Genomic DNA, 20579 nt, shown 5'->3' with positions numbered 1-20579 from the left:
CAGGGGGCGAGAAGCAGGGAGGTCAGATGGGGGCGGGGGCCGGGCCATGCCTGGCTGTTTGGGGAGGCACAGCCTCCCCAAACCAGCCCTCCATACAATTTCAGAAACGCGATGTGGCTCTCAAGCCAAAAAGTTTGCCCACCCCTGAGACAGACAGTGCGCTGCAACATTGTTCTGGAAGCTTCAGTCAATTAAAATAAAAAAAAAAAACATTCAAATTTGAGATCAGGTACCTAGCTAAGGCAAGGGCTCGGTTTACTCTTTCCTCAAGTCCTGTAGTTCCCAATGCCTTCCATGTCATCCAGAATTTAAATGCATCTGGTCGTCTGCTACACTGGATAGACTTGTCTCCTGTGTCGTAGCTGACATCATAGAACTTGTCCTGCTGGAACAGGTAGGAGGCCTTGGCAGAGTAGCATTTCTTAAGCAGGTCCTATTTTAAAATAAAATAAAAGTTTAGACTGCTGCTGTGCATTTAAAAAAAAACCCTTTGAGAGTTTCATAAGCAACATTAGTAGGAAATTCACTTTCAATTAAGAATGCATGTAGAATAAAAACTTGGCTACAGAATTTAATCTGGATTTGCAACTGTGTATTTAAGTGGCAGCCATACTGCACGTGTTCTAAGTAGAGCATGAAGCCTATAAACATGAAACCTCGCCGAACATCTCATATAAAGAACACAATCCATTTTTTAAATTTCAGTGTGCCTGACTAAAGGTATAGTTCATATTTCATTTCTCTACATCTGTTGCAAGTTTGATTGTGAAATGGTACAAGGTGTCTGGCAACACTTTTAATAAAAGTCTATTTCTGTAACAGAATGTACAGGTTTTAATCTGCATTACAATATATCACAGATAACTCTCTTGAACTGGTAATAAAATAGAAGAAAATATCTCAAGACAAAATCCAAGGGATATAAAAGTGATACGAGTTACCTACCAACATACGTAGAATAAAATCTGTTAGGACGATGAGAGAATAATAAAAGGGAACTACATTCCTCACTTCAAGTCACTATGTCTTCCTCCTCCTTTCCTTGTTCCTTCAATTCCCCTTCAAACTTTGGGCTGTGGACTTGATTGAGGGGCACAAAAAGGGAGAGCACTCAAGGTGGCGTGTGGGGGGACTGGACACTATCAATACCACTAGCTTCCCAGAAGGGCCAGCAAATCACCACCCCGTCTCACCTCCATACTCACCAGCAAAATTGACCTTGTAGGGAGGAAGCTCATGCTATCACCTTGGAAAAAGTGGTACTGTAGCTGCTCTCCCCTTGCTCTCCTCGGAATGGTAATGCTCCTCCCCCATACCCACAAGTTGGAGCAGTGGCTGGAAAACCACAATTGGGCCCTACATTTGTAAGATTTAAGAAAGCATCCTCTGTCCTTTTAGGAGATTAGAAGTCATGGTGACAAAGGCAAGCAGATGGAATCTTCAAATCAAACAAAAGGTCAGACACTGAGCCTTTTCCAATCCCTAAAGTTTCTTATAGTCTTATGTTCTTCTGAGTGGCCACACACCAGCTACAGTAATCTACCTGTACAGCCACTGCATCACATTAAGTCAGTTTTGAGAAGAAAGCTTGCTCTCATGGGTGGACATCTAAGTCAACTAGCAGAACGGGTAGTGCTACAGTTTGAAAAAGAAGTAGTGGTGTTCAAAAAAAAAAAAAAAAAAAGTGAGTTATTTGGTTTGGCTCCTACGGACTATGCCTCACAATTCTTTATAGTATTTCAGTTGTGAGGGTGAGGCAGGTATGGACACGGCGTTATCAAAATATAACATAGCTGCTTTGCAGAGGGTGTAAGGAATCAGAACCTGCAGCAGAGCCAGTCTCCAGGCAATCTGAGGAGCGGATCTGGCCTGTGGTAGGCTGCCTCATTGGCAATAAGAGTCAACAGACTAGTTCTTAAACCCAGCAGCAGCAGTTTGGTGGCTGCTCAAAGCATTCGCCCATGACCGTGATAGCTTCTGGCTTGGAAACAGCCCTGCCCCTGTTTTTCCTCATTCCATGTAACCTGGTTCTGGCCCATAGCTCCAATTACTGATGTCTGGCTCCTGCTGTAGCCACCAGGGCTCACTCTTGCTCTAACCACCAGTCAAAATCACCCACATCCCTGTCTCTGACAGAGAGCATCAGAGGATATTAGTTCCCCTTATATCATTCTTTCCTATGGGAAATGATGATGTCTATCACAAAAAGACCTAACATGGTGTGTAATGTTACTGCAAGCCATGGAAGGTCACTTGAGATAAGACAGTTACCTTTTCCATAACTGGTGTTCTTCGAGAGGTGTTGCTTACGTCTATTCCACAATTGGTGTGCGTGCTCGCCACATGCACCAGTGCCGGAAATTTTTCCCCTAGCAGTACCCATAGTGGGGAGCGCCTCCCAGAACCCCCTGGAGAGGCGCCTGCCTGGCGCGGTATAAGGGGAGCTGCGTGCTTCCCCCCCCCAAGTTCCTTCTTGCCAGACAACTCCGACAGAGGGGAAGGAGGGTGGGATGTGGAACAGACATGAGCAACACATCTCAAAGAACACCAGTTACGGAAAAGGTAACTGTCTTTTCTTCTTCAAGTGATTGCTCATGTGTATTCCACAATAGGTGATTCCAAGCTATATCTGTTGGAGGTGGGTAGGAGTTCACAAGTTCCCTGGACGGAGGACAGCCTTGCTGAATCCGGCGTCATCCCTGGTTTGGGGGACAATCGCATAGTGCGAGGTGAACGGGTGAACCAAAGACCACATGGCGGCCCTACAAATGTCCTGGATGGGGACATAGGCCGCGAACGCAGACAACAAGGCCTGCGCCCGAGTCGAGTGTGCTCTCACAATGGGTGGCAGGGGGACACCTGCCAGCTCATAACAGGAACGGATGCATGAAGTGATCCAATTGGCACGCTCAGCCAAGGCGACAAACAGTTGCGAGGACTTTCTGAATGGCTTGGTCTGCTCGAGGTAGAAAGTCAGAGCCCGCCGTAGATCGAGCATGTGGAGACGGCGCTCCTCACTGGACACATGAGGCTTGGGGCAGAGGACTGGTAGAAAAATGTCCTGACCCATGTGGTAGGTAGGCGGAGACCGCCTTCAGTAGGAACACGGGGTGTGGGCGGAGCTGGACCTTGTCTTTATGAAAGACCATGTACGGCAGCTCGGAGGTCAGGGCCCTGAGCTCCAAGACTCGCTTGGCAGACGTGATTGCAACCAGGAAGGCCACCTTCCACGAGAGACGAGACCAGGAGCACGTGGCCAGTGGTTCAAACGGGGGCCCCGTGAGACAAGCCAACACCAGGTTTAGGTCCCACTGCGGGACCGGGGGTCTAGAATACGGAAAAAGACAGTCCAAACCCTTAAGGAACTGGCTAGTCATAACATGGGAAAATACCGTGTGCCCTTGCACAGACAGATGGAAGACTGATATGGCTGCCAGGTGCACCTTGACTGACGAGGGCGCCAGGCCCTGGGCCCTCAGGTGGAGGAGGTAATCAAGGATAAGCTGGATTGGGGCAGTCACCGGGGGGAGACACCCTGGTCCACCACCCACCTAGAAAACCGGGACCACTTCACCAAATAAGCGTGGTGAGTGGAGGGCCATCTACTTTCGAGGAGGACACGCTGAACCTGCTCTGGGCACATCCTTTCCTCTCCACCTAACCACTGAGCAGCCATGCCACGAGGTGAAGATCTGCCAGGTTGGGGTGGAGGAGGCAACCCTGGTCCTGAGAGAGCAGGTCTGGGGGCAGTGGCAATGGCCACGGCGGAGCTACCGCCAGGCCCGTGAGGGTCCCGTTCCAAGCCGGGGCAATTAGGAGGACCCAGGCCTTGTTCGTCTTTATCTTCTCCAGGACCCTGCTGATTAGCAGGAACAGGGGAAAGGCATAGAGAAACCGGCCTGACCAGGACAGGAGAAAGGCATTGGAGATAGCGCCCCTCCTCAGGCCCCCCCCCGGAGCAGAACCGGGGGCATCACCGGTTCTGCCGAGTCGTGAACAGGTCCACCTGGGGAGTTCCCCACCTTTGGAAGAGCCAGTGGGCCACTTCCGAGTGGAGGGACCACTCGTGTTGCGAGGAAAAGTCCCTGCTCAAGTGATCCGCCAATTCATTCCGGGTGCCCGGTAGGTAGAAGGCCTTCCAGTGGATGTCGTGGGCTATACAGAAGTCCCACAGCCTGAGGGCTTCACAGCAGAGGGCAGAGGATCTGGCCCCGCCTTGCCTGTTCATATAGAACATTGAGGCCGTGTTGTCCATGAAGACCCTGACTATCTTGCCCTCCAGGTGCGAGTGGAAGGCCATACACGCCAGCCGCATCCCCCTGAGCTCCTTGACGTTTATATGCAAAGTCAGGTCTTCAGCCAACCATAGACCTTGTATCTGAAAGTTCCCTACATGGGCCCCCCAACCCAGGTTTGACGCATTAGACACCAGCTCCAACGACGGGACCCCTTGGAGCATGTTGTTTGGGGCGGACCACCAACAACTCTATAGGGAGTTGATCACAGAGTCTGGCACTGTGAGGACCTTGTCCATCCTGTCCGAGGCCTGGGAGAACTTCGAGGCCAACCAGAGCTGGAGGGGCCTCATCCTGAGTCTGGCATAACGGACCATGTACATGCATGCAGACATGTGACCCAAGAGTTGTAGGCCTGATGGTTTGCCACTCATAACTGGAAGCTCGAAGATGAATAAACTTTCCTTCCGAAAGAGTCCAGTCTCAGAGTCTCTGTTCTTTGGGGTGGGGGCTGGCTGACCCTGCTGTTCCCTGTGGTTGACCAACTCGACCACCAGGGAGTTGAGGGCTGGGTGGGTATACAAGTACTCATGCCCCTTAGCAGGTACAAAGTACTTGCGTTCCACCTTTTTAGAGATGGGAGCCAACGAGGCCAGTGTTTACCACAGGGCATTTGAAATCTTAGCCACCCCTTCATGGAGAGGCAAGGCCACCTTACCCAGTGCTGATGGGGACAACACGTTAAACAAGGAGTCTGAGGACTCCTCCATCTCCTCTGCCTGGAGGTGGAGGCTTGCTGCCACCCTCTTTAAGAGTTCTTGGTGAGCCCTGAAGTCCTCCTGCAGGACGGAGTGGGGGCGGGGCCGCAATCGCCTCCTCCGGGTGGGGCGAAGAGGCCAGTGCAGTACTCTGGGTGTCAGCAGGCACCGGAGGGTCCGCCACCTGATCGGACTCCAGGCACGGTGCAGAGGACGCACGACCCACCGCCTCCTTTCTTGGGGGTCTGGAGAGGGAGGCCAATGGTGCCTCCGAAGCTCTGGCCATGGTGCCCACTGGTACCATTGGGCCGGCCACGACGCTCGGTGCCACTGCACCTGCTGTGGCACCAGCGGGGCCAGCTGTTTGGGCCAGGCCAGCCAACCCATCGAAGGATGGCTACAAACTGAGTCCGGGCTGACATAAAATCTGCTGCTGTCTCTGGACTGGGAGGAGCGGCAGTGCCGGGATCTACGACGACCAGGGGACCGCGATCTCGATGTGGAGGACCAGTACTGGCGGTAACAGCTGCTCTGTGAACGGCCTTGACGGGCAGACCCGCGACAGCGAAAAGCCGGCGATCGATGCCCAGGGCTGAGATGTCTTGGTGGAGACTTGGAGCAGGAGTCCGAGTTGACGGCATCAACAACTGTGCCGTGATCAACTGCGGTACCCTCTCCAAGACGAGGACTGATAGTGAAGCCCGCCGCAGTCCCAGCCGATATTCGCTCCTTGAGGACGAGCAGTGCCGCGAGTCCTGGACGGACAGAACCCAGCCAGACAGTCTAGTTGGCGTTGAGGGTGATCCACCTGGACTCTGCCCCGAGCGACTGCTGGGCAGTGATCGGCGTTGGGAACGTTCCCTTGACCCTTTCTCTTTAGGTCCAAGGCTTAAACAACTTGCAAATCTTGTCCCGGGCCACCTGGCACCTTTCGCCGATACGGGTTTCTCCCAAGCAGCGCAGTCTGCGGGCAGGTCACTTCTTGGCATTGAATACCTACAAGAGCCGCACGACTTAAACCCCAGGGCGCGGACCATGCCCCGGCCTGGGCTCACTGACTCACTAAACTAACTAAACAGCTAACTAACTACAGGTACTAACGCTGAACGAACGAACCGTTCTGGGGACGAGCTACAGCAAAGCTGGAGCAGAGCAGTTCCGACGCACCTTCACTGGCGGCAAGAAGGAACTGAAGGTGGGGGGGAGCGTGCAGCTCCCCTTATACCGTGCCAGGCAGGCGCCACTCCAGGGGCCCCTCCCATGGGTACTGCTAGGGGGAAAACTTCCGGCACTGGTGCATGTGGCAAGCACACACACCTATTGTGGAATACACATGAGCAATCACTCGAAGAAGAAATTGCTATAACCAGAACTGAACAGCTTCATAATTGAATACGTCAGACTACAAACACAGCAGGTGTTTAAAAAGTAGTCCTATCTACTTGGAGTACAGTAACTCCCCACTTTACGTCCTCTCGCTTAACGTTGTTTCGATCTTACATCCCTGCTAAATTACAGAACATGCTCCATTTAAAGTTGTGCAATGCTTCGCTATAACGTCGTTTGGCTGCCTGCTTAGTCCACAGCTGGCAGCCCCACGTCAGCTCCCCTACGCCACCCTCCCCACAGCAGCTCCCACCCGCCGGCAGACCCTGCGAATCAGCGCCTTCCCCCACCTCCCCCCGCCTCCTGCCCGTGGCAATCAGCTGGCTTGTGGTGTTCTGGAGGGAGCGGGGAGGAGCGAGCGCACAGGTTCCCCCTCTCTCCCCTGCCTCCCGAATGCCGCAAACCAGCTGATTGCCATGGGCAGGAGGCAGGGGAGGGAGGGGGGGAGGCTGTGCAGAGTCCTCACTCCTCCCCCCACCCTCCTGCCCCCCTGAACGTCGCATGCCAGCTGATTGCCGTGGGCAGGAGTCAGGGGAGGGAGGGGGGAGGAGCGAGGACGCCGCATGGAGAGTAAAGGGGGAGGGGAGAAGAGGTGGCTTAAGGGTGGGGGCTTGGGGGAAGGGGTGGAGTGGGCGGGCCGAGGGTTGAGTCCCCGGCCCCTGGTGCTTGCAGAGTAGGGGAAGCTGCCGCTGCTGTTGTGCAATGTGCTTCTCCTAGCCTACAGCACCTTCAGCCTCCTTGCCTGCCTCATTGTCTCCAGTGCCAGTGGGCTGTGCCTGTGTGGGGTAAGACAGGGGCACCTCCCAACTATAGTACTGTACTGTATGGCAAAAAAAAAAATATATATATATATATATATATATATATATATCCCTGGAACCTAACTCCCTCCATTTACATTCATTCTTATGGGGAAATTGGATTAGCTTAACATCGTTTCACTTGAAGTAGCATTTTTCAGGAACATAAACTACAAAGTTAAGTGAGGAGTTACTGTAAATGCTAATTCCTGGGAAGGTTACTCAGGAGAAGAGAGTGATTAATTCATGACGGGAAAAAATGAAACTTATTTCACTCTATCAGTGTATGCAAGCAGAAACAGGAGAAGTATTGCCCACCTATACCTCCCCAGAAATACCAGTGAGCCATCTCTTTTCCATCTACCTATCCTGCTGATGCACTAGTGCAATGTGCTGAAGTAACTCTGCTGAACACAGCATGTCCTGTCAATCTGTGACAGCACCAACTAAGTCCAGCTGATTTTTATGCAGCATAGCACATCACCGGGACCGGCAGACAGAGAAGTCACCAAACCATATGGAAGATATGGAAGGGATGAAAAAAACACACCAGCACAATGCAGTGAACAATGGGGAGAGGCAAAGGAGCAGTGGTTGCAAGTCGACCTAAAATTTAGTGCAAAGGAAGGAAACATTTAGCCCTAACTGTTTAATGAATGCCACCTAAAGACTAAATACTGCTCCCATCCAAATGGATGAGAGTTTTGCCATGGACTTTGATGGGAGCAAGATCAGTCTCCAAATGCTGGAGACCACTTCATCCTGCATCTGAGTGACTGAGCAGCTTACTTCATGATCTAAAGCAAGTAAGTTACAGGAACACCACGTGAAAATTCAACCCTGGTATAACTCTGTTGAGTTTAGTGTCATGGGTGAATTTGGTCCCATATCATTATTTGTCCTTTGTGACATTGTATACATTTTTTACAACTCTCTACTTTGCATTGGAGAGTGTAGTAAAAATAACTTGCAATTGCTTTCTAATTATCTCCACTTCCATAATACAGCAATGACACACCCCAACTTTAAGTTGCATTTAAAAAGATAACAGGAGGACTTACAGAGTTGTCTTTCACCAGAAGAGCACAGCACTGGATTCCTGCCATCAACATTTTATGGGGATTCCAGGCAACAGAATCAGCCCTGGGGAATTAAGGAAAGAGGAAAAAAAACAAATGATTACCCTATAATCACAACTGTAGATAGTGAAAAATGCCCATATATAGTACAAATGCCTATAACAGATTTCTGAATCTTCCCCCCTGCCCCCACCTATAAATTCTGTGGTCTCTTCAATTAAAACAATACTTTGGACATACAAACCCCAAAGAGATTCTTAAGCAGTGCCCCTTCCCAATTAATGCCCTTCCTAGGTGTTCCCATGAGCCATTAAACTATTTACCTGTGAATGCCATGCAGAAGCTTGCGATGCTTCCTTGACATCAAAGCTGAGCCACCCCAAGATGCCTGTTGAGATATTTATATTACCAAGACAATGTTATTTGTATATTCTAATGCTCTATAAGTATTACCACTGCATTATTTTATAAAGCCTCAATAATCCATCTTATTCGAAAGCAATACTCTGTTTTAAATGTGTGTGATCCTTGCTCATGGTGCCTAATTGTACACTCAGTGACATCAATGCAACCATGTTGATATCAAGTTGGTTGCACTGGTGTCTAAGAGAGCCCAAATCTGCAAATCTCGTTCACTCACTCTCTGTAGCACTTACATGAGTAGTGCCATTGACCTCTGTGACAATACTCTCTCAAGTAAAGGCTACTCTATGTAAGTTGCAGAGTCAAGCCCAGAATTTGGACCACTGACTTTTACTATGGAATACAACGTCTGCAAGCATGTGATAGCAGCACCTAGGGTCTGATGTTGCATCACTGAAATCCATTATCAGAGGGGTGGCAGTGTAAGTCTGTATCCACAAAAACAACAAGGAGTCCAGTTCTAATTTTCACTCCATGCATCTGAAGAAGTGGGGTTTTTACCCACAAAAGCTTATGCCCAAATAAATTTGTTAGTCTTTAAGGTGCCACCGGACTCCTCGTTGTTTTACTGAAATCAATGGAATTTTTAACATGGATTCAACGTGAGCAGGATTGGACCCCAACTACCTAATAGCTGCAATGAATCTATAAAAGTCTCAGACATTAATGAAGGGTTTCCATGCAGCTATGCATGGAAAGGGAGATTGTGGGGCACACATCACATAATGTGCTCAAAGCCTTTTGTAAGAAATTATTACTAGTAAAAAAAGAAAAGGGCTCAATGTTGAAGGCATTGATCTTGCAAAGAGCTCCAGTCTGGCAGAACCCATGCTTGTGCAGAGCAGGGACTTAAGCAGGGATCCACACAGGTACAGGGACCCACCCATGCAGAATCCATTGCAGAGCTTGCACCCAAGTGATTTAAAAACGCATATGCAGAATGTTTGTGTTAAAATGTACCTGGCAGGGATTTCTGCATAAATTGGAAACATTTTTCCAGGAACTAAAAAAAACAAAAACAAAATTTTGTGGAAAATTTCAGAAAGCCTCATAGAAGAGTCCTATTAAAGATCAATATTTTTTATGAATGGGTAATGCAAATAAAATGGTTTTTATACATATTTATGAAGCAATTGTTATATGATGGATATACTGTTACTGACTGGAAGTTAGGCCAAAAGCCATGTGATAGGATTGCTGTTACTGACTGAAAGTTCGGTTCCCATCCCTGCACAGCTCTGGAATGATCAAAAGAAGTGGAACCACTGCTGTTCTGCTGTATAAGGCCAGAAAGCAGAAAGGCCATTTAGAAGGATTCCACAGCCCCCTTCATGTTGAAGGGCCAAGCAAAATGTTTCTCCGCTCAACAAGAATGCACAGGGGATTGTGGGTGGACTAGAAGAGCGGTAGGGGTGTGGTCCGTGGGTCATCAAATTATCTAGATTCATTAGCAATGAATCCCTCACAGGGGTGGGGCACACTGAGTTATGGCCGCTACTAAAGCCCAAGGATAGCTCTAGGTGCTATACCTGTATGTTGGGGGACGGGGAGATTCTGAGGCCCCTATATCCTACCTTGGCCCAATTTTTTCAGGGAAATGTGAATTTCACGCTAAGGGCGAAATCTTGGCCCAATTCAAGTCACCGGGCACTTGCTCAGCTCCAAAAATGCACAAATTCATAAAATTAGATTACTCAGAGGATTAACACACTGTGGTAGCATTTCACACTTATGAAGACCTGATTTAAAATATGACTTTAGGTCATAGCAAGTGACCTAGACATAGTAGTTTCAGTCTGGTCCCCAGACACTGTATTTAGCCTCACCCTAAGAGAGGTCTCAGTCCCAGCATACTATTAAATTAGGGCTGAGGTGCACTGGCACAGCTGTGTGCTGATGTCTGCACAACCCACACCTGCACAGTGCCTTCCTCTTACTGAAGTCCACAAAAAGGAAATGCCAAGACTGGATCCTGAGAAATACTGAGCATCCACAATTTCTATAAGTGTAATAAAGTAGAAATACCGGATCCAGGTTTTCAAGACGCAAGTATGGGAAATGCAAGTATTCAGAGGAGCAGCTGCACTGAGGTAAGTTGCATCAGGTGGTCTATAATTTATCTATATCAGTATCTGTTTCAGAGGCAAAAGGCTAGAAATGGTATCTGTCATAACTGGGAGATAGGAACAGTGAAGGCACACCAGGGAATGAAAGGTTAAAATCATGTCTTACAGGCACTTATATGGCTCACTCTACGGCAGTATGAGAGTACCATACAGTCTTATGTATGTATCCTCAGAAAACCCGTGAAGTAGGAAAGTGCTATTATTCCCATTTTACAGATGGGGAACTGAGGCTCCGAGGAAATAACTGACTTGCCTCTCAGATCATACAGCAAGTCTGCAGCAAAATAGGGAATTAAACGCAGGTCTCCCAAGTCCTAGGCTAGTGCCCTCACCACTGGACTACTCTTTTTCTCATACAGGAAGGAATCAAATTTTAATAATAATACTCCAGCTCTGAATCTCAAAGTCCCACAACTTCCCTGTAACTATTAATAGTTATTATTCCAATTTTACAAATGGGAAAGGAAGTACAAGGAGGTTCAGTGAGTTTCCCAAGATCACACAGCAATTCTGTGGAAGAGCTGCAAACAAACTTCATTTATGCTAAATGCCCACTCACTGGCTAGGGGACTGATCCGACACCCATTCAAGTCAACAGAAAAGCTCCCATTAATTCAGTGGAAGTCAGATCAGGTTCTAAGACAATACAACTTTAATTATGTGTGTGATAACAAACTGAGCTTTTCATTTTTATTCAGAGTTCCTCTTTAGACAATAAAGACAAAATCATCACATTAGGCCCTGCATTTCATAATCAACAAGTTAACTCTTGAAATACAGCGTAACTCTTTAAAAAAAATGAAACACACACAAAAACCACAAAAAGTTCTGCATCCACAAACACAAACTTGTAATTTAAAGTGTTGTGATTTTTTTAATATTTGGAGAAGGAAATCTAATGAATACGTAGTTTCCCTAGTATTGTTTGACATAGGGTAAGATTTGGAACTGAGTTATACCTGTGTAAATCTGGGATAACTCTACTGACTTCAATTTTAGACAGCATGGTGAATAGCTCTTGGGATTGAAGCCAACAGCGTGACTCTGGTTCACACCAGTGTAACTGACATCAGACTATGGCCCTGCTGTATAGAGCACTTACATCTACTCAAAATCATTTGATTTTAATTGTTCTTTATTTTTTCAAAACTATAAACAGGGCCATATTAGGTGTTCTCTTGATAACCACTGGACTGCACAATGCATAAATCAGCACAGAACTAGGCTTTTAGCTTTCAAACACTATTTTTAGTGTACATGGGGTTGCTGTTTCTTTTCAGAATGGCCTCTGATCACCATGACTCCTAAAGATTATTTCTGAATTACAAGTTCCTGTGTTTACTTGTTTTCTCTTTCTTATATTCATCACTGATCATATTACAAATATCACTTGAGTTCTTTTCTGCAGTTACAAGAGTAACCACTCCACAATTCTGAGCTTGAATAGATATATATGGCTATACAATTTAATAAAATATAGGGTTACAACCCCTCTACATGCACACACAAATACCTACCACTAAAAGCGTAAATAAACCAAAGCCCCACTGTCAGCCTACAGTAAGAATTCTCAAACTTTTTCATAATGTGGGCCACATTTTAAAAGCAAAGTTGCCATGCTCACCAAATATCCTCCCATTCATAATTGTGCAGGACACCTCCCCTTCCTCTGGAAATCAAGTAAGATCCCTGAGGCAACTACAGCAATTGCACACACAGAAAAGTAAAATTTTCCTAATATTAAATTATTATTTTTAGCTTCTTAATGTGATTTATCAGCTGGAAACAAGAAAAGCCAGCTCTCTGCAGGCCACTAGCAAGTCCTCCTCAGACTGCAATTTAGGAACCACAGGCCTAGGACAATTATCAGACGAAAAATATTAGATTTGATAAAGCAATGCCCTAACCATGCTATTTCTCCAGCACTTCTATTAAAATGAATAGGGCCAATCCATCAAATCAATGGCAAAACTCACTGACTCAATTAGAAGCATGATCAGGTTAAATATAAAAAAAGTTTTTATTTAAAACTCAGGTCATTGCCATTGCAAAAATCTTAAAGTGTTCAAAATCAAAACAAACAAAATTAAATCTTCCATATAGTCCCAGGTCCAGATTTTCCTCTGACTACATCGGTATAAATCCTGAGTAATTCCATAGACTTCAGTCAAGTTATTCTGGATTTATACTAGTGTAATTAATAAGCAGAATCTGGGCTATAAGATTTAATTTTAGATTAAACCATTTTAAAAAATTAACTCTTCATGTTCATACCAGTAACTCAATGGTTACTCCAGACAGAGATAATAAATTCAACTTTCCAAACTTTCACTTGTATAAGATTAAAACCTTATCATACAATGAAAAAAAGGGTTAGAGAACATTTTATTCTGAGCAGCCCAGGAAAATTTAAGCGGGTCAACAGGAAAGCCAAATCCACGAATGTGAGACAGCCATCAGTTATTGCGATCAATGCAGATTTTGCTCTCATTTAGACCACTATAAACTCATTGACTACAAGTCTTGCTGGGAACATTTGACTTTGACCCAACTAACAGTAATTATGCTATATCCAGCCCATATTAAGAAGCTGAAAGAATTTGAAGGAATATTTCTATACAATTCTCCTCTTCAAAACTGCATGGGGTTTTGTTGTGTCTTTTGGGTGGGAGGAAGGAGTGGGAGGCGGTTTAGAAGCATTCTTAAAGTACAATCTGGCAATCTGCAAAAAGACTTTGACCAGGTTTCAAAACCCACTTTTTTGCTGGTTTTCAGCAGGCAGAACTTAGCAAAGAAAGTGGCTGCATTTCTGCTGCACATGCAAAGAATGGCAAATGGAATTAAACTCCTGTCTAATTTCTGAGTGCATGGAAATATCACAGCTGCCGAAGAAAGCATCAACAGTGCTGAAGCAATACTAACAAACTACATGGTATATAAACTAACTTACATCCACATGCAGCCAAAGGCCATGTTTTTCACAGATATCAGCTATTTTATCCAGAGGATCAAATGCTCCCAACACAGTTGTACCAGCTGTGGCACAGACAAGAAATGGTGCTGCCCCCTGTGAAATGATCCAAAACAAAGAAATGTCATTTGCACCGTTCACATCCTCTAATATGCACGCTGAGCTAAAATATAACAAGGTCTAGAAAAATAGGGCAGGTATAACAGTGTCTACATTTTAGTTTCTCAGCAGTAAAAGGCTAACATATGAGGTACTGTATTTTAAAGTGCTGACTTTCAAAAACCAGCATTCCTGGATGACATATTGTTATGGGCTGGAAGCCACTAGATGCAGACTATATTTTGACAGTTCTGAGCCCTGTAAAGATGAAAGCATGTTGGATAGTTGACATCTCTCTTTTTTTACTCTAATTGTCATTTCACAATCCTTTCCCTCTCACTACTGTGTTTGCTGCAGTTCTGCCGAATATTGATGGCACCATTAGCTCAACTATCAGGCAAGGAAGTGACTCCTCATCTCTCAGGAGATCCCACCTGCATTACCTTGCAGTGTTTGTATTCTTCACCCTGCTTAGTGCAGAGGAAGACTGAGCTTGGTAACATTTTCTGCCTTAGCAGATGCCAGCATATTCTAAAGCTGGAACAATTATCACTAACCCGAATGTCAGTGGCCCACAGTAAGTCACTGTGTCTGTCCTACTCTTCTAAAAATAGTAAGGATTATAGGCAGTGGTTAAACATATAGTGAGATCTTCTTCCATCTCTCTCTCAGACAGATTAGATAGATTGAGTAGTGAAACTTTTGGCAGCTTTGAGGTCTCTGGCAATTCTCTTTCCCTTTTGGCCTCAGCGGCAAAAGTTTTCCTTTTTAGTTAATCCTAGCAGGGTGATTACAATAGTAGACGGAATTCTGCCCTTCCGATACGAGCTTGTAGCTCTTACTGATGTCAGTGAGACTTGCACATGCAACCAGGTTTGCAATTACTTAGAGAAGCTAAATTCATCCCAAGCAGCACTGAGCGATGGAATTCTCAGGTCAATGGGAGCAGTTAGTCCTCTGCACCACTCAAGGTCATACCCAAACTGGTATTAAACTGTTGAATTTGGGATTTCATCAACTACATGTTTAATTTTAGGCTAACAAGAGGGACCTCTCTCCGATTTATTTTTAGGGCCAGATCCTCAGCTGATGTAAATCAGCGCAGCTCCATTCATTTCAATTTATAGCAGTTGACAATCTGGCAATGTGATGTTTTATTTCGAATGAAATCCAGATCAATTCTAAATAACTATCACTTACTTTTAAACATCTATTGAAGACATATAGGCTTCATTCACAATTACACTAAAACAACCTTACATCTAACCATGTCAAAGGGCCTTGCGGGGGGAGTCAATTTTACTTACACTTCCAGAGCAGTGTAAAGTGGCCTTAGTGTAAATGAGACTCAGGCCCATATGTTCACAAAAATCTCAATCTGCAATGTCCCTCTGAACTTTTGTTCACTCCTCTCACAGTCTAAAACAAGTCAACTAATCTGAAACACAACAAAAGAGCCTGAAACTAAAGTACCCAGTGAAGCAACACTTCCGCCATGGCAATAACTCTATGTACTGATTACATTTAACAAAAAATAATTAAAGAATCCCTGCTGGTCTGCTCCCACAGTAAATGAACAGGCAAAGCCAAAACTCCCACTGAAGCCAACAAGGGGTTTGCTGAATTAGGCCAACAGGATTGGGTCCTCTATGAATTCTTGATAATGACCATAACATTTTTAGTAAGTAAGGGAAGCATGTTTTTATTCTGCTTGCCACTATATTTAAGCAAATCCTCTTTTCTGAGTTTTTTCCTTTTTGCTGTAAGTTCCAGGTCTAGTTGTATCTTGTTAGTAAAGAGGCCTAGGGTTTTTGTCTATTATGCCTTATGCAGTGTTAGACAAGGTGGGTAAGATCATATCTTTTTTTGAACCAACTGCTGTTGGTGAGAGACAAGTTTTCAAGCTTACACAATGCTCTTCTTCGTGTCTGGACTCTATGGAAGCTTGTCTCTCTCACCAACAGAAGCTGGTCCAACAGAAGATATTACCTCACCCACTTTGTCTCTTTGTTATGCTTTATAGAACACTCATGCAGTTCCACCACTGCAGAATAGGAAAAAATAGTCCTCTGGCGTGATAAGAATATTTACTGCGATTCACTGAGACATATTGCTGTGGAAAAAGTATAAAATGGCATTTAATCAAGGAGAGAGGTACTTACAGAACCTAAACTGAAATGAGAGAACCTTTCAAAGTGCTTGTCGTTCCCATTTCAAGGGAAATGAAACAATAATAAACATTCATCAAAGAAAGAAAATCTGTAACCAGAACATTTTTAATAAGGAAAAGGTTTTCTTTTCTATAAAAATCAGTGCAAAACAAATGGATCTAGCCCACTCTTATTTTAGGTGCTTTTCTTTAAAATCATCCCAAAAAAAAAAAAATATATCTATCAACAGTTCATTCACAGGCCAAGAAAGGAAAGTCCTTTTCTTACCTGAGCAAAGAATTTTTCCCTATTAGCCCAGCTAATGTATTGCTTTTTAGTTGCCCAGTTTTATTTTCACTTCTGCTTTCTCCTACCTGCTCAAAATGAGTGAAGTGTAGCTCTTCTCCTTCAGCTGTCTGGGAGAGTGGAGGGGGGAAGGGGGAGGAATTTGTTTTGCTATACAATTAGGCCCACAATAAATCAGTAGTCAGTCAACTAAATATGGTACACGGTGGGGAAATAACTGTCAGTTTTTGGTTACGGATATACCTGTAAGTCAGCCCTTATTGAAAGCTCAGTGTCTTTTTCATTTACTCAGTGTGCAAGGCAGGATGGTGCAAGGCAGGATGGGACTGTCACTTCTGACTTCATTGCAAAGTAGGTGCAAGTATCAGCCCCACTGTGTGTGGTCCAGCACATTAACATCCTAGATGACACACCAGCTGTCTGTATGCGATTCCCAGATTGAGAACTAAGGGCTCAATCCCAGCCCTTACTGCTTTGATGCACAAGTTGGGTGCATAGAGGAAGGCCCAGCTAGCCAACCCAAGGAGAGATGATCTGCATCTTAGGAGTCATGTTGTAGCCCCCAAGCTAGCAAGTTCATAAGCTACTGTCAGTAACAAGCACTAACTGGCAAACTGTCGGCACACACTTTGCTGCTGCTCAAAGGAGCAGCAAAACACATCCCACAGTGCATTACCCTATCCCTGCAAATGCTACCCACACCCATCTTCCTGGATGTCAGGATCCCTGGAGGAACAAACACTGGATGGAGTCTCTGATCCCTGTCACGGCAATGAGCGGGGTAGAATGTGATACTACATGCTAAGACAACAGGTCTTTATTCCACATACTTCCTAATATTTGCTGATTCTTCTCTTATAGCTTTTGCTACAGTTAAGATTGTTACATTATAAATCAAGAAAGCAGCAACAGTTTAAAGCAATGCATTCATCATGTCAATTTACGAAGGCTTGAGGGCAAACGGAACATTGTGAGCGGAAAAGATGTACTAGAGTCCTTCAGAGCAGCATTACTTGATCTCATGATTAACACGGGCAAAGGCCTTGGGAAATGTTAATGGCCTTGTACAGCAAATCCCCCGGAATTCCTGGCTTACTGAACAATTTGTGGCAAGCAGGTTGCACGCGTAAGAACATGTGTATATGAACTGCCCTATTGTAACTTTCGCTCACTCTTATTCCCCTTTCTTTCATTCAAATGCACAAGCGCGCAGCCTGCATACTCGCTCTCTCCCCACCTCTCACCTCTTTCCTGGCCCGCTGGACTTGTTTCTCCAGTTCCTCAGGTACCATCTTACCTCTAAGGGACACAGATTTAAAACTTTTTCAGTTATGTTCAAATAGGTTACTTACTTACAGCACTACTGCATTTTAAAAGGATCAGACCATGGCAGTGGCTCCGTTTCCTTACCTTTCATCTGTTGTGATGAAGTAAACATTCTGCGTGCCAATGCCCAGGAAAGAAGCTGCCTTGTTCATGGAGTAATGACACTGAGTAAATGAAAGAGACATCAAAAAAGTAAACAAGCAATTTAAAAAAAGCTTGACATGGCGCATAATGACATCAATATTTGACAATGGTCACAACACTAACTATATTTCCTAATACAAACAACAAATTGTGAATGCTGTGCAGAAACAAGATAGCTAAAGTCAAATGACATGCACTGAATGGTACACTAGATAAGGAGGCAAAGAGTAATGTGGTTGACATTTAAGATATTGTTATGGTATCTTTTTATCAGTATCTTCACACAAATGTGCACACAAAAAACCTGCTTCTCATTTATACTAAAGCAGAAATTCTCAAACTGGGGGTCAGGACCTCTCAGGGGGTCACAAGATTATTATATGGGGGGTCACGAGCGGTCAGCCTCCACCCCAAACCCTGCTTTGCCTCCAGCATTTATAATGGTGTTAACGTATTTTTAATTTATAAGTGGGGGGGGGAGGGGTCGCGCTCATAGGCGTGCTATGTGAAAGGGGTCACCAATACAAAACTTTGAGAACCACTGTACACAGCACAAAGGGGCCATAAAAGTAGAAGTAAACATACACTAGTCCACTTTACACCACTCTAGCAGTGTGAAGGGGCCTTAAAGTGGGTGTTTACATTATGAGAGTGGTATAAAGTGGCCTTAGTGTGAATAAGAATCAAGTTAATCTCTGCACTGTAGTTTGCAGTTTTTCTTCTGTTTAATGCAAAGATTCAAAGTTTCATATTTTACCATATTTCTAAATTCCTTATCTGTGACCTAGGGCTTGACTACTCATGGAGTTATTCTAAAGTAACTCCATGTGAAGACACTTACTCCAAAATAAGAGTGCCTTGTTCCGATTTATCTTAGTTCACGGTCACAGTGAGCTATTGCACTTTAAATTCACACCCTGCCTTAATCCAAATTAACCTTCAAGTTTAGACAAGCCTTGAGGATTCGATCCTGCAAGGTACTGAGAAACACCTGCAAGATGCTAAATGCATTCGTCTCCCATAAAAGCTAGTGGATACTGATGGCCCTTAGCATCTCACACAAGCTCTCAGTACCTTGCAGCATTAAGGCTTGCCCTAAATCTGAAAGGGCATATTAAAATTGCTCTTGTTGGAAAACAGAAGCAAATCCTTCATGTTATTATTTTAGGGGTTATAATAACATACATTCCAACAACCCTGAAGACATCTAGAATTGTTTCTTTTCATACAGGAGATGAAGCCAGGTGGTTAATTAATTCCATTTTCTTCCACAGGGTTCACACAAATGCAGTTACAGAGGAACATAATTATGAAAAATGTACAGCACTTTAATGTGTGGGTATGAATATATTAAGGGTATTCAAGCCTGTCATGCTTATTTTGATGAGATGGATCATCTCAAAGGGTTTTCTTTTTCTTTTCTTTTTTTCCTTTTCTTTTTTTCTTTAAACCAGGAAGTTTTTCCTTTCAACTAAATGAACACAAAATACTAACAGCTAATATCAGTCAGTCAATCTTTAAAATGTTTAATTTTCTAACATGACACGATCACAAAACCTTTAGGATTCATTCATCTAGGCTACTGCAAGAATAATAGTTACATAGGTGCACAATTAATCTTGTGTTACATCAAAATTACATCACTAACTGGTAATATATTATAGATCTGCAAAGTTTTTTGTTCATGAGAGATTAAGATTCCAGCAACAGAGAGAGTTTCAAATTATTTCTGAATGATTAAATAAATTAATAACAGCAATTTAAAAAAAAAAAAAAAAGCTAGCTTATACCACTGACATTTACCACTAGGTTCAAATGAAAAGCATGACACTGAGTAACTTGGAAGAATCAAATTGCTCCAGAAAGCGATGGATCTGCAAAATCTAGAAGTTGGTAGATAAAAGCAGATCACCGAATCACAGTGGAGAGAGGCAAGGAAGAAGAACATAAGTGCAGCTTCAGCATTTGAGATACTGAGAGACAAAAAAAAATGGGAACTGACTGAATCCCCAAGAAAAACAAACATGTAGATGTGTCATTTCTGGACTTTAAGTCCAATCTGCTCCCATTGAAATAAAAGATGTGCCACGGATTTCAATGGGAGCAAAAACAGACCTTAAGTGTATGGCCAGAAGCTATCACTATAAAAAGGATAAGAGTTGTGCTAGAGCATAGCTTTGGAGTGCTTCCATCACGGGACTAAAAGACAAAGTAGTCTCCAAAATATACCGGCTTCAAAGATCTCTCTTATTATTTCCTAAACACACTAATGTAATAAGTTACATAGCACCATTTTAGCAAAAGATACACAGGTATTTACAGAAACTAGAGTCAAATCTACAGTGTCAATCCTTTATAACAGTGCTTAGAGTTCCCATTTTAAGTACGCTCTTTGCAATCTTCTTTTGAGGAAGATATAATATCTGTAATCATTCAGGTTGAAAAAAGAAACCTTTTCAAACCACAAGACGAAACTGAATACTAGTACATTTAAAATGGGGTGTGGGGAGAGTATATGAGATTATTTTGACTAGGGAATGAAAGACTTAGTATTTTTTGTTGTAATTCCAAACACTATGTAACCTTGTCCTACACTCATGAAGATAGAAGGAAATATTAATTTTTTATTGTTTTTGAAAAGTTTTCTGGAAACCAAGCACATAAAGCAACTATGTTATTATGAGATGGCTTTAGTACTTATTATGTCTATTGTAATCTCAGTAGCAGATCAGAGGGGTTGCTTAATATCGTACTCTCATACTTCGTTTACATCAGG

General features: G+C 44.1%; 1 protein-coding gene across 2 annotated transcripts in view; it reads right to left on the bottom strand.

Annotated features, from left to right (window-relative positions):
• Positions 1 to 20579, bottom strand: part of GADL1 (glutamate decarboxylase like 1) — a 111582-nt gene that overhangs the window by 56607 nt on the left and 34396 nt on the right. For both annotated transcript variants that reach the window (XM_074945622.1, XM_074945621.1), the window contains exons 7-12: positions 17744 to 17823; positions 17578 to 17632; positions 13758 to 13874; positions 8582 to 8646; positions 8241 to 8322; positions 234 to 433 (exon numbers count right to left, since the gene is read on the bottom strand). In XM_074945622.1, coding sequence (XP_074801723.1) covers positions 234 to 433; positions 8241 to 8322; positions 8582 to 8646; positions 13758 to 13874; positions 17578 to 17632; positions 17744 to 17823 — 599 coding nt within the window. The remainder of the gene's footprint in view (positions 1 to 233; positions 434 to 8240; positions 8323 to 8581; positions 8647 to 13757; positions 13875 to 17577; positions 17633 to 17743; positions 17824 to 20579) is intronic.

The sequence above is a fragment of the Natator depressus genome, chromosome 2 (assembly GCF_965152275.1).
Source record: "Natator depressus isolate rNatDep1 chromosome 2, rNatDep2.hap1, whole genome shotgun sequence".
In the NCBI taxonomy this organism is placed as follows: domain Eukaryota; kingdom Metazoa; phylum Chordata; order Testudines; family Cheloniidae; genus Natator; species Natator depressus.
Note: the sequence above shows the minus strand (reverse complement) of the source record. Positions and strands in the feature narration are given on the sequence as shown.